Source organism: Fringilla coelebs (genome assembly GCF_963513975.1).
Source record: "Fringilla coelebs genome assembly, chromosome: 3".
NCBI classification, from domain to species: Eukaryota; Metazoa; Chordata; class Aves; order Passeriformes; family Fringillidae; genus Fringilla; species Fringilla coelebs.
Genome location: NC_140030.1, coordinates 97534903 through 97547175, shown reverse-complemented (window position 1 = coordinate 97547175; position 12273 = coordinate 97534903). Strand labels below are relative to the sequence as shown.

Genomic DNA, 12273 nt, shown 5'->3' with positions numbered 1-12273 from the left:
AAGAGCTTATGAGCCCAGACCTTCATGACCTTATACAGCAAGGGGATAAAAGCACAGGAGTTTCTTTATTCAAGGTTCCTCCTTAGAGGCACCAGCTTGAGTTGTTATTTTGTTATTTAGTCACTGAATCATGATTAAACTATTTTGAGGATATGGACATCTGAGACTCTGCTATGGGAAATCCAGGGTTAAGCTGGTAAGGAAACCTAGTCTGACTCTGTGAGAGTGGAGGATACAGCTGGGAAAGCCTTTGGTCCCACATGAGGTGATGTGAGAGTGACTCCAGAGTGGCTCTTGGGTGGCTGGACAGAGAAGTTTCCTTAACACTGAACTCCCTCCTTCCTAGTCTCTTGCTTCTGAAAAGACCATAGCCCTCAGCTGCAGTGCAGTTGGGCAAGGGTCTCAGCTTGCTTCCATGATGATAATTTGATCATAGGTAGGCTTGGAAGGGACCTAAAAGCTCATCTGGTTCCAATTCCCCTGCAATAGGCAGGGACATCTTCTACTAGACCATGTAGCTCAAAGCCCCATCAAGCCTGGCCTTCAACACTTCCAGGGATGGGGCAGCCACAACCTCTCTGGGCAACCTGTGCCAATGCCTCACCACTCTTACTGTCCAGCATTTCTTCCTAATATCCAATAGAAACAGCTTAAAGCTATTCCCCCTCTTCCCTGTGTGCCCTTGGAAAGAGGCCCTCTCCAGCCTTCTTACAGGCCCCCAGCAGGTACTGGAAAGGGCTCTAGAAGTTCTAAAAGGTCAACAACAGACAACAGCCATCGGTCACTTACCATGACCCTGGACAGTCATGAGCCCAACATTCTGGAGTCTGGGAGTTAGAGGGATGGACCAATCAGCAGGCTCCAATCCAGGTGACATCACAATGACTGAAGAACACCTGAGGCAGTTGGAGGGGCAGAGCTCTAGAAGGGCTCTAGAAGTTCTAAAAGGTCAACAACAGACAACAGCCATCGGTCACTTACCATGACCCTGGACAGTCATGAGCCCAACATTCTGGAGTCTGGGAGTTAGAGGGATGGACCAATCAGCAGGCTCCAATCCAGGTGACATCACAATGACTGAAGAACACCTGAGGCAGTTGGAGGGGCAGAGCATCAGGAGGACAGTGCAGAGTGCACTCCTGTCTTGCTTCCCTCTTGTCTACTTTGGGTATTGGTGTCATTCTCTGGAAGAGACCCAGGATCTTCTTGAGTCAGAAGAGGAATACCTAAAGAAATGGGTAGACTTAGTAATTTGATAGACCTTCCCACCTGTGAACTCCACAGACTTGGAGAGATTGCAGACCTAGTGACTTCTGTTCGCCTCTCACGCATCCGTAAGCAAAAGCTAGCACTGGCCTTGAAGAACGAAGGCTATATTCCAAAGCTGCTACAGCTTTTCCAAGTCTGTGAGAGTGAAAAGAACACTGAAGGCTTGCATCTTCTGTTTGACATTGTGAGAGGAATTTTGTACCTAGACAAAGCCATTCTGTTTGAGGTGATGTTTTCTGATGAGTGTATTTCGGGTGTTGTTGGATGCCTTGAATATGATCCCTGTTCGGCTCAGCCAGGATCGCACAGGGAATTCTTGACCAAAGCAGCAAAGCTTCAGGAGGCTATTCCTATCAGAAACCCTGAACTCAGGCAAAAAATCCGCCAGACGTCTAGGGCACAGTACATTCACACCATCATCATGCCTAATCCATCAGATTTTGAAGCAGGTTTTCTTTCTAACCTCAATTCCTTCATCAGCTCCAGCAAAGAGGAGATTTTACAGGCATTGCAGGTAAGTGTTTTTTAATGTGGCTTAGATGGGATCTGTAGAGATCCCTCTGGCTGTAGTTTGGAAATGGTTTAAAGCTGGTGAACACTGTGTAAGTTAATCACAAGCACAATGTTTTGAATGCTTTCCCTTCTTTCTGATACCTTGGATCTTTTGTATTTTCAAAATGATAAATTTCAGGTGAATATCTTAATACTTTTTATTGACTGTAACAAAATAAAGTTCTTCTCTTTGATTGCCAAAAAAAACTTTGGAGCTGGTTTTGTATAAGTATTTAAGGAACATGCAACTTCCAGTATTTCATTCCAGGGACATTTATTACACTGTTTTCCATCTAAAGGGGTGCAGAGAAATGGGTGGACAGATACGGCAGAAAGTGCCAAAACACTTGAGAGATTATGACATTCCTGGGTTTCTTGGAGTGTAAAGAATTAAATGCTTAATATGAAGTATAATGTTGTCCTATAAATCCTTAAATATCTTATACCAGTAGAGGACGTGAATCTGAAAAGCAAATAATAGTCACAAAAGTTTCCCATCTTAGCAAAGCAGAGTGCCTGCATGTGGGAGAGATGGTTTTACCGCAAGTAAGATTCAGGAGAATGTGGCTGCAGCCAAATTGCAATCTGTTAATAGTCTTCCTCACAGACATGGACTGAAAAGGTGCTTTGCCATGCTGCAGATCCAAAAGAGGGAAACCGATCCCCTTGGGATGTTCACAGTGTAGTATGGATAGTGCAGGTACAGTGCGGCCAGTTTTCTCTTGGTTAACACTTTTTACATCAGAAGTGTACCAGTTGCTTCCCTAGAAGCTGATGTGCAAAGTGCTGTGAGGGAGTCTAAAACAAATTAGGACTGTCCTTCTCTGTCCTTTTGATGTGTGTGTGGGTGTAGCAAATCCCACATGGAGTCTGTGGGCTTTGGCAGAACTGCAAAGCATAGGGGTGGCACGGCAGAGAAGGAAAGGAAATGTCACACTGTAGAGAGGAATTTAGCAATCATCCCCTGTGCCCAGTTTCACCTGTGGCTCTGGTGTCCTGGAGATGCTTCAGCTGCACAGGAGGAGTGCTGAAAGTGCAGGAAATTATCCTGCTGGATGTGTACTCTAGCATTTGCCTTCTTTGTGATAAAAAATTATGGCAGTGTGGAAAGTTTGACTTTGTACGGTGTGGGATCCTAGAAAGATCATATTTTCACTTTCCAGAAGTCACTGTGTAATTTGTGTTCTTTTTGCATGCTCCACAGAAAGATGAGCAATTTTTGCCTGAAGTTTTTGCACAATTAACAAATGAAGCTACTGCTGGTGAGCAACAATGTGAATTGGTAAGTCAGCAGTCCTGGTGCTTCCCCAAAGGTTTTAAATGAGAGGGATGAAGTAGAAAGTGAAACTGTCCTTAGAGTTCTGCAGTCTTAGAAGTACTTCTGGAGAATCAGGCAGTACAGCCCCCAGCCCCCAGTACAAATTGTAACTGTTTCCTCCTTTCAGGTGTCTGACTCAAATACACAAGCCTTTTTTTTTTTTCTTATGCACCAGATGAAGTTTTTCAAGGAATTCTGTGCCTTTTCTTTCACATCACCTGACAAAAGAGATGGATTTCGTCAAACTTTGGCAAAGTTGGGATTTCTTCCAATTCTTAAAATGTTAATGGTAAGTGAAAACTTAGAACTGGTTTTAATAAAACAAGAAAAGTGAGAAAAGCCCACAGCCATATAGCCTTTTTTTTTTTTATCTGCTGAGCACCTTTTTGTAAATCTGATTGGAGAGTTTTGCTCTGCTGAGAGTGGAGGTTTCTGGTAATGTCCAGGATCCAGAAGCTGCCCACAGTTCTGCTCTGGAGTAGCCTGGCTTCACTGCTCTTACTAATTTTACTTTTCACACTTCATGATGAAGAAGTCTGAGGGCCATGACTACCTGTGACAAGGTCGTCAAAAGGTGAAAAAGACTTTTTCATGTGGAAGCTTGATTGTTGTTTTTTTTTTTTTTTTATCAGAGAAAATCACATCCCTCAAAGAAAGTTCTGGATTCTTGTTGCCTGTAAATGGGCACAGAAACTGTGGTACACTGATTTGTACAGTTGGTCCTTTAGTATAAAATTAATAAATTGTGGATAGCAGGCATAGAATATCAATAAAGTTAGATATTGAAGCAAGTAGGATGTTGTGAATGTTTCTACCCTAAGTTAGGGCTCTCAAATACACAGAAAACCTTGTGTCCTTTCTAAAGGAGGAAAATAGGAGGGAAAGGTTTGCCTGGTTCCTTGGTTTTTTTCTGTAACCATATGATCGTGTTTCTCATGAAAATTTTTGTAATGAAATGTTCTCCAGTTTTTAAACTGCCTCCTCTTTGCAGCTTCAGGTGATAATAAATACCAAACTTTATTTACTCTAACAAATTAATTTTTTTTCTTTTTTTCTTTTTTTTTTTGTGAGGGAGTGGATGATCTGCAAGTTAGATCTGCTGCTAAGGATATATTGTTTTATCTAGTAGAATTTAGTCCTGCCACTGTTCAACAATTTGTAATGCAAGAGGCCCAGCAGAGTGAGAATGTAAGTAAAAGTGATTTGGACTTTGTTGAATATACCTGTTCTAGGGCAAACAGAAAAATAACCAGCAAAATAAAACCGAAATTTCTGTGTTTTAATTTTATTTTTTAAAAATTGCAGAAAGTGGGGAACTCATTCTATTCTTGTGAGTAATTATTTTGTGATTTCTTTCTTTGGGTTTTTTTTTTGCAGGATACTCAACTCATCACTGAGGTCATTGAGCAGATAATCTGTAGTCCAAACCCTGAATTTGGAGGAGATAATCAGTTAATGGAGATTTTGTGTGCTCTGATCGATCCAGAAAAAATGCTGGCCATAGCTAGTGTAAGAGAACATTAATAGCAGAAATGATACTGTCTTGGTAAACTTAAAAGCCTGATATTATCTATTGCTGGTATTGTGGGCAGAGGAAAAAAATTATAGAGTTTTTCTCATTGAGTGGAGTGTGGTCAGATAGCAACTTTAAATAAGCAAAAGACAAGCTAATTTTGCTGATGAAAGGTATGTGTCTGGGGCATCAAGCCAGTATTAAACCACACAATCCCACGTGTCAGTGCCATAGCACTGTCTGACCATAGCTCTCTCCTCTGGATGATAAATCCTGAAAGATTTTAATACATTGTTATGTACCAGAATACCTGCAAAATGGTTTACAGGTTCTTCAGGGCAAAATTACGTGCACTTCAGAATGGTTTAAGGACATTTTGTCAAGCACTTTGAGTCACTGATGTTTTTTCCAGTATATATTTGCATCCATGCTGGGAATTCTTTTAGTGATAGCTAGGTTGTTTGGAGACACAAGAAACAAAAGTTTGTCCCAAAATAAAGAAATTGATCTTGTGTGAAGACAGTGCTGCAGATCCAAAGAACTCAGTAGAATTCTTTGTAGGCCGTTTCTTCTGTTACTACTTTTTTATTTATAAGGTTGTATGTGAATGCCAGTGTTTAATGACGTTATTGTTGTTTTAGAATTTAGAAATATTTCAATTTCTCGATATCTTCTACAACCGTTACATTCATGTCCTTACCGCGCCGCTTCTGGCTGATACATCAGAAGAATGGTATGAAATAGGTAATGAAATATTTTTTTTTTTTCCCTTTGAAGAACCTTACAGTCCTGGTAACAGCAATAGACCTGTGATGCCTGCTGGGAATACACTTGCTGCAAGCTGCTGTTCCTCCAGGGACAGGGATTCTGGGGGCAGGACTTTTCATAGCCCTTTCCTGAAGCTGTGAATGCTGACGTAGCTTGATGGTGTACTTTGTAAAGATGCTCTTCCCTCATGTATATTGAGAATAATGCCATAGACTTACTAGTCTAATTTTAAAGAATATTTACTGTAAAGGCAAAAAAGCCACAGTTGTGTTTGTTCTTTTGCTCTGACCCAATGTCCTGCTTCCCAAAGCAATCCAGTAAAACAAAAAGTCCACTAAAAATGTGTCAGGAACTGCAATAGCAACTGAGCTCAGTGTACTTTGACAGTACATTATTTATTTTTTTGTATAACTTATGGCATTACTTTTTCTTGTAGATGATTATCAAACAGCAGAAATACTTGCCTCAGTTTTGGAGCTGTTGTCTTTTTGTGTGGAACGGCACAAGTATCACATGAAGATTTTCATTATCAAGAAAGATCTCCTAAGAAGAACACTGGTCTTGATGAAATCCAAACACAAATTTCTTGCCTTGTGTGAGTATGGAACTGTCGTGATTTCCTTTTTCAAGGCTTTGTGTGTCCTGCATGGAAGGTGTACCAGTACCAATGTACACTTGAACTCAGAATTCCTGTTCATTTGCTGGGTTTTACAGGCTACAATTAAGTAATTTGGAAAAAATGAGGTAGCAGATGTCTGTAAGCACAGACCAGTGCAGTTTCTTGTGGGAAGAGGATTGTTGTCCCCTTTGAAATCTACAGGGATCCTTTCAAGTCTTCATGACAGGATCCTTTGTAATCAGATTTCTTGCCTCATTTCAGTGGAAATTGTGTCCTTTCTTAATAATGTCCTAAATCTGGTTCTCCTTGTGGAGAGTGAATGAAATTCTGTGAACCAGGATCTTTAAAGACTTAGGGTTTGATCTGGGAGGGGAACCAGGACAAAAGCACAGCAGGGAGTTAATAGTTTAACTTCATGCATGCTGGAATGCATTGCTGCTGGACTTGAGAAAGAAATACATGGTTCCTGATGACCTTCAAATACCCAGGAAAGCCCAAAAAGGAAAGAAAGGTGACCTGTCAACAAATCTGCTTCTGCACTTTGGGGGTGCATCTTCCTCTTGGGGTAACACCAGGTTTTTCAATTCTTCTGCAAGAAGGTGAGAGTCTGGCATGTGGTTTTTGAATGCTTGAACGTCTTTCTTCACACAGGTGCTCTTCGCTTTATGAGGAGGATAATTGGCCTGAAAGATGAACTTTATAACCATTACATCACTCTGGGAAACCTGTTTGAACCAGTTGTAAATGCTGTGTTGGACAACAGGAATAAGTACAACCTGCTCATGTCTGCCTCAATAGAGCTGTTTGAATTCATCCGAAAGGTGAGTTCAGCAGCAGCCTTAGCACCAACATGTCCGTGACCTCGCAGGTCAAGAGGCAAAAGGCAGACTTTTCCAAGATAGCAAACATCCTGTTTTGCTGGAAGAGTCACAAATGGAACTGGGATGTTGCTGAGTCTATAATTTCTAAGGGAAGTTTAATAATTCTTTCTAGGTCTCAGCTTTTTTCCTAAGAATAAATCTGATTGCTTCCTGTTTGCTCTTGACAACAGTATTTTGGTTCTGGACAAGGAATCAGTTACTTTCCAAAATAAAGTTAAAAACTTTCTGACTTTCTGCATGTGAACATTTGAGACTGAAACCCTGTATTGTTCTTATTCAGGAGAATATCCAGTCCCTTATTGCACATATAGTTGAGAACTTCTCTGATGCACTGGAATCTGTCAAATACATTTCTGCATGTGAACATTTGAGACTGAAACCCTGTATTGTTCTTATTCAGGAGAATATCCAGTCCCTTATTGCACATATAGTTGAGAACTTCTCTGATGCACTGGAATCTGTCAAATGCGTTCACACATTCCAGGGACTGAAGACAAAATATGAGCAAGAAAAATACCAGCAAAATGAGAAACTGAACAGGTATGGCCTAGTTTCTGTCTTACGAGGCTGCCAGTGACTGCCATTCTGCAGGCCTGCTGGTTAGTTTTTAATTTCCCATAGAGCAGCAGAAGCAGGTGGCTGGGATTGGGGTTGGATTTCATTCTTGCTGAAAACTTCTTGAGTTAGAGTAAACCCCCATCTTACCTTTCTTTGAGTAGAGCTGATGTGATCAGTAGATTAAATGTTCTGTTCAGAAAACTCCCAGCTTATGAAGAGCATAATCTTGCTTTGTTCTTCTGAGTTAGGATTCAGTCTGCCTCATTATCCATCTGCCTGGGTATTTGTGAAGCTTATGGTGCAGGTGGAAGCAGGGATGGAGCTGGATTGCCTTCTCCAAGTCAATTAATTCTAAAGCTTTGGAAGCCATTTATGACCTGTCTGAGTCTGAAACCTCAGGTAAAGCTTCAATCACTTGTCCTGTGTCTCTTGCAGTGTCTCCTCCATATTGCCTGGTGAGACATTTGTCAAAGAAGCAGCAGTCTCACAGGTGGATGAAGCTGTGCAGTTCAGTGAAGGTGAAGAGAAGGCAGCTCCATCATCACCAGCAAGCTCCAATGGCTCCTGTCCAACGTATACAACCCTGACAACAGTGGTGACAGCCCCCAAGGTGGGAGAGAACTTTTATTGAAGCTCCTGTCCTCACGTAGGACAGTAGAGCAGCCTCGTGGAGCTTTACTGGGTGTAATGTGGAATAGTCAGCAATAGCCTTGTACAGGGTACCTTAGCTGGGGACAAATTCACCCAGATCTCTGACTAGTTTCACTAAGAGTGAAACCCTGACTTGTTTGGGGTAAGGTTCAAGGAGGATAAGGTGGGACTGGAGTCTGTTGTTAATCTGGTGGGCACAGGTTAATTTTGCCTCTTCTACATAATTGAACGGTTACTCCTTGGCTTTCTTCCCTGCCCAGCTGGTGCCCTGTGTCTGTGACATACAGATAAGATTGCCTTTTTTGGAATCTATTCCCCATCAGGGAATTTATAAGTGTTTTTAAGCAGAAAAAATGCAGGAAGTGATACCTCTTTTGTGCCTTTTACAGCTGAGCATTATTTGAATCTTAGCTTCTGAGCAGCTACAGAAAACTGTGGCAAGAATTTTATTGCTCACTCCTAAGACTTGGGGGCAAAACAGATGTGCAGTGTATATTTTTTCATTTTTTAACCTTTTTCTAATTAACAGAGAGGTCTATTTGAAGCATTTGGTTATCCTGATGATGAAGCTGATGAGACACAGCCAAAGAAAAGAGCTCATCTGGATTCCTAAAGGAAACTGAAATTTTAAAATATGAACTTTTATTATGGGTTTTCCAGTGCCACAACTGTTTAATGTTAAAATATGGAACCAGCTACAGTCTATCACGTAGATGTCTCTTGTAATATATGTTATTATACAATATTAATATAATGTAGTGGTAATATATGTTTATAATACAATAGAATACAATAGAATATAATAAAACTAATATAAATAATATTACAAAATATAGTAGTAATATATAGTAACATATGTTAGGTCCATTTCTCATGAATTAGTTTAATGTGAAGCCATTTCTATGTTTTGAAGATTTCGTTAGTAGTTAGTTTATGGTAGTGGCTAGTTTTAATTGTAGCTCTTGTTTGGAAAAAAATTCCTTTCTGAATAGATATATAAAATAGTTTGTTCCCTCAAACAAGTTTATTTTGTATTAAAGATCCCAATGTACTTGTTTTACACCATTTATAAATATATAGCAATATTAATGCTGAGCTGTAGAATTCAGGAATTAATATTAGACTCTGTAGTTTCATAAGATGTGTTATTTGTAAGTTATATTTTAATAAAAAGTTACATGAAACCTGACTGGGTGGGTTTGCTTCTTTTCCCGTGAGTTACTGTTGCAGTCAGTGATGCCATGCCCTGTGCAAAGGGTAACTCCACTCTTGGCTTCACTTTCAATCATCCGTCAGGGCCAAGCCAGAACAGGGTTTTTAAAAGATTTCTACTCTTTTGAAACTGAATTGCAGGTGACATCTCAAACTTTGCAACTTAAGCAATTATTTTTGCCTAAAGTTGCTTTATTTTAGCAGATTACGGTATCTGGTTTCCTACAGGCTCTCAAGAGGCTGAGGCCAGTGGTTGAACAAATTTTCACTGCAGCAATGCTCAGCAGCCCTGCTGCTGAACACATCAGTGAGTTTCCAGCATTGACTTTCTGGGAAGTCAATGTCCATGTAATTTGAAATACTGATATACAAAGTGCTGAGCTGCTTGTCTGGAAGTTCTGTAAAACTAAGCCTAAAATTAGAAAGCAAATCCTTTTGATTATTGATAATGCAATTTATTCTCAAAACATCCATCTTTTATTGGGGTCTGTGATGAGCTTCTCAAAACCAAGTTGTTTCCTTCCAACTACTTTGCCTTTGAACTGAAAGACACCCTGAATCAGGGTGACGCCAGCTTGAGCTTGTCCAGCAGTGCACTGTCTTCCTGTCTTGTGCTTCCAACCCTCCCACTGACCTGGCTTTTCCATGGGAGGCAACTTGGCAGGTGATGGCAGCACCCACCCTTCCAAGTGCCTTGTTCTTCTAATATGTATCAGCATAATGTCACTTCTGTTCCCTTGGCTGAGGGATAGAGAGGAAGGATTTCATCATTTGAAAACTCCCAAAGAGGAAACAAAGAACAGAGAAAATTTTTTACTTATGTATAATTAGACTTTTCAATAGAAAAATGGCTTTTTCCATTCAGCCGTGGGGAAAAAAAATCCCTGAGATTGATGGGAGCCTAAACAGTAGGTCACAGATTAGGACCTAAAAAGCATTTTAGCCGTTCATTGGTTAAGTTATTTGTTATCACAGATGTAGCATTTATTCCCATTAAGCTGCAGCAATCCCCATTAATGTGACATTTCATGAGGAAAATGGGGTTTTCCAAAAACATTCTGGGTCTATCTGAACCACATGCTAAGGCCATGTGTTTGAGAAAACTTACTTTAAGATTTTATACTTTGGTCATCTTGGCTGGGTATGAAATGAGAAAAGAAAATAAGAAGCAATGAGATGCACTGACAACCAAAATCACTTCAGCAGAAATCTGTAGCATATTTGTCAGAGCACTTTCTTTAGAAACCTGTAACAGAAACTCATTTTTTATTCAAAAGTATAAAAGAAATGTTCAGCTCCCAAACCTTATAGCTCAAGGGGAAATTTCATTATTATATCTAGAATAGTTTGTTATACAATTTTAAAATCTTTTATTCTTAAGGTTTCTGTGAGGAGCTGCCCTCTTGACTTCTCAGAGCTGATTATTACTGTGTCTGGAGAGAAGGGATAAAGAAATCAGGTAAGATTATCCCTGAAATGAGATGGAGTGCTGCGGGGCAGGAGTGAAGTGCAAAATTAGGTAAATTGAAAATGGATAAAATTTAGTTAAGTGGAGACATTTTAGGCTGAAAATAAATTTATATTAAAAAAACCCCAACAAAACCAAACCCAACCAAAACTGACCAAACTAGAATAAATATATGATGGCTCTTGACGAAGGCTGGCTTTTTAAGGGTACTCTCGACTTTAAAATATTTGAGTTGTTTACTTCAAAAGTGTGTGAACAGATATCACCTCCCCTGCCACACATACAGGGAAATTTAGACTTCACTAAGAGAGAATGCAGGAGATATGAAATCATGAGTTCAAAGTGCTTCTCTGAATTATCTGTCTATTTAAGAAGATTTCTCTCTGCTAGAAGTTACAGAAGTTAGGTAAATCTCTCTGCATGGAAAGTAAACCAGGTTACAAACACTTCTTTGTGGCTATTCAGTATAGCTCATGTTGGTGACTGTCCTATTCCAAACTAGAGAAGTGCAAAAGGATCAACATTTCTCTAAACAAAATTAATGTGCAACCCTTACACTGGTTGCATTTCTTGTCTCCAGAAAGCAGCAAAACTCTGGGTGGTTTTATCTCTAAAGGTTCGATGTATAAGTGGACAAAAAAGTTTGTATTTGTGTGAGTGGAGGTTCAGGAATACACTAAATACATGGCTCTTCCAATATTTTCCAGCTAGCTGTGGCATTAGGAGGGCTTGTTTTGGGTGACTCTTGTGTATGTGCTACACACTGTCACAAGAAGTACATGCATCTTGCAGACTGCTCACCACATAAAGCTACTTGTATTCTTCTTATATTTTTCTCTCTACTGACAGCTTATATTCAAGATTTAGGAGAGACTTAATTATGAAGCTGTATTTATGGACAAAAAAAATGCAGTTTCATCCTTTGAAGCTGTTGCATTAGGTAATTCTTTGTTTCAGGAGTTTGCTGTAGATGTATTTCTGGCGTTGTGCTTTGACAGCTTGAGAGTTAATACACATCTTAAAGCAACCCTAGTGTTCTCTCTATTCCTGTCTGTATTTCTGGTGGTCACAGAAAACAAAGGCAGAGTATCATTCTGTGCCATATCACCATGCCTCTATCACTGAGACCTCTTTTTTGTTTGATTTCAGGTTTCTGTGGTTACCATTTAGTGAATTAAAACACAGCTTCAACGTAAAGGACCAAGATGTCAGAAAAGCTATTAATAGCATATTTTGTTAGTGAATGGCATACTTTGTCCTGGCTTCATGTAGATGAGGCTTTTAAGTTTTGGCCTGTCAGGTGACAAGGCAGGAGGACATTGGTAGTTTCTGAGTGAGTTCAGTGAGAAGCCTGCAGAGCCATGGAATGCAGGAGCTGTAGCCAACCAAGCCCTAGGCCTGTGAACGTTATCTGTCACTCTTAGTAGGAAATGTTTCCTTACCTGAGCAGAACTAATATTTGAG

At 40.0% G+C, this 12273-nt stretch overlaps 1 protein-coding gene across 1 annotated transcript; it reads left to right on the top strand.

The window, feature by feature from the left end:
• Window positions 1–1034: 1034 nt before the first annotated feature.
• Window positions 1035–8742, top strand: LOC311151948 (serine/threonine-protein phosphatase 4 regulatory subunit 3B-like; the record flags this gene model as incomplete). Its single annotated transcript, XM_084202660.1, is given in 10 exon segments — window positions 1035–1224; window positions 1227–1783; window positions 3026–3103; window positions 4517–4648; window positions 5294–5396; window positions 5857–6015; window positions 6691–6860; window positions 7321–7460; window positions 7914–8088; window positions 8659–8742. Coding segments are annotated over 10 exon segments (1788 nt in total).
• Window positions 8743–12273: the final 3531 nt, after the last annotated feature.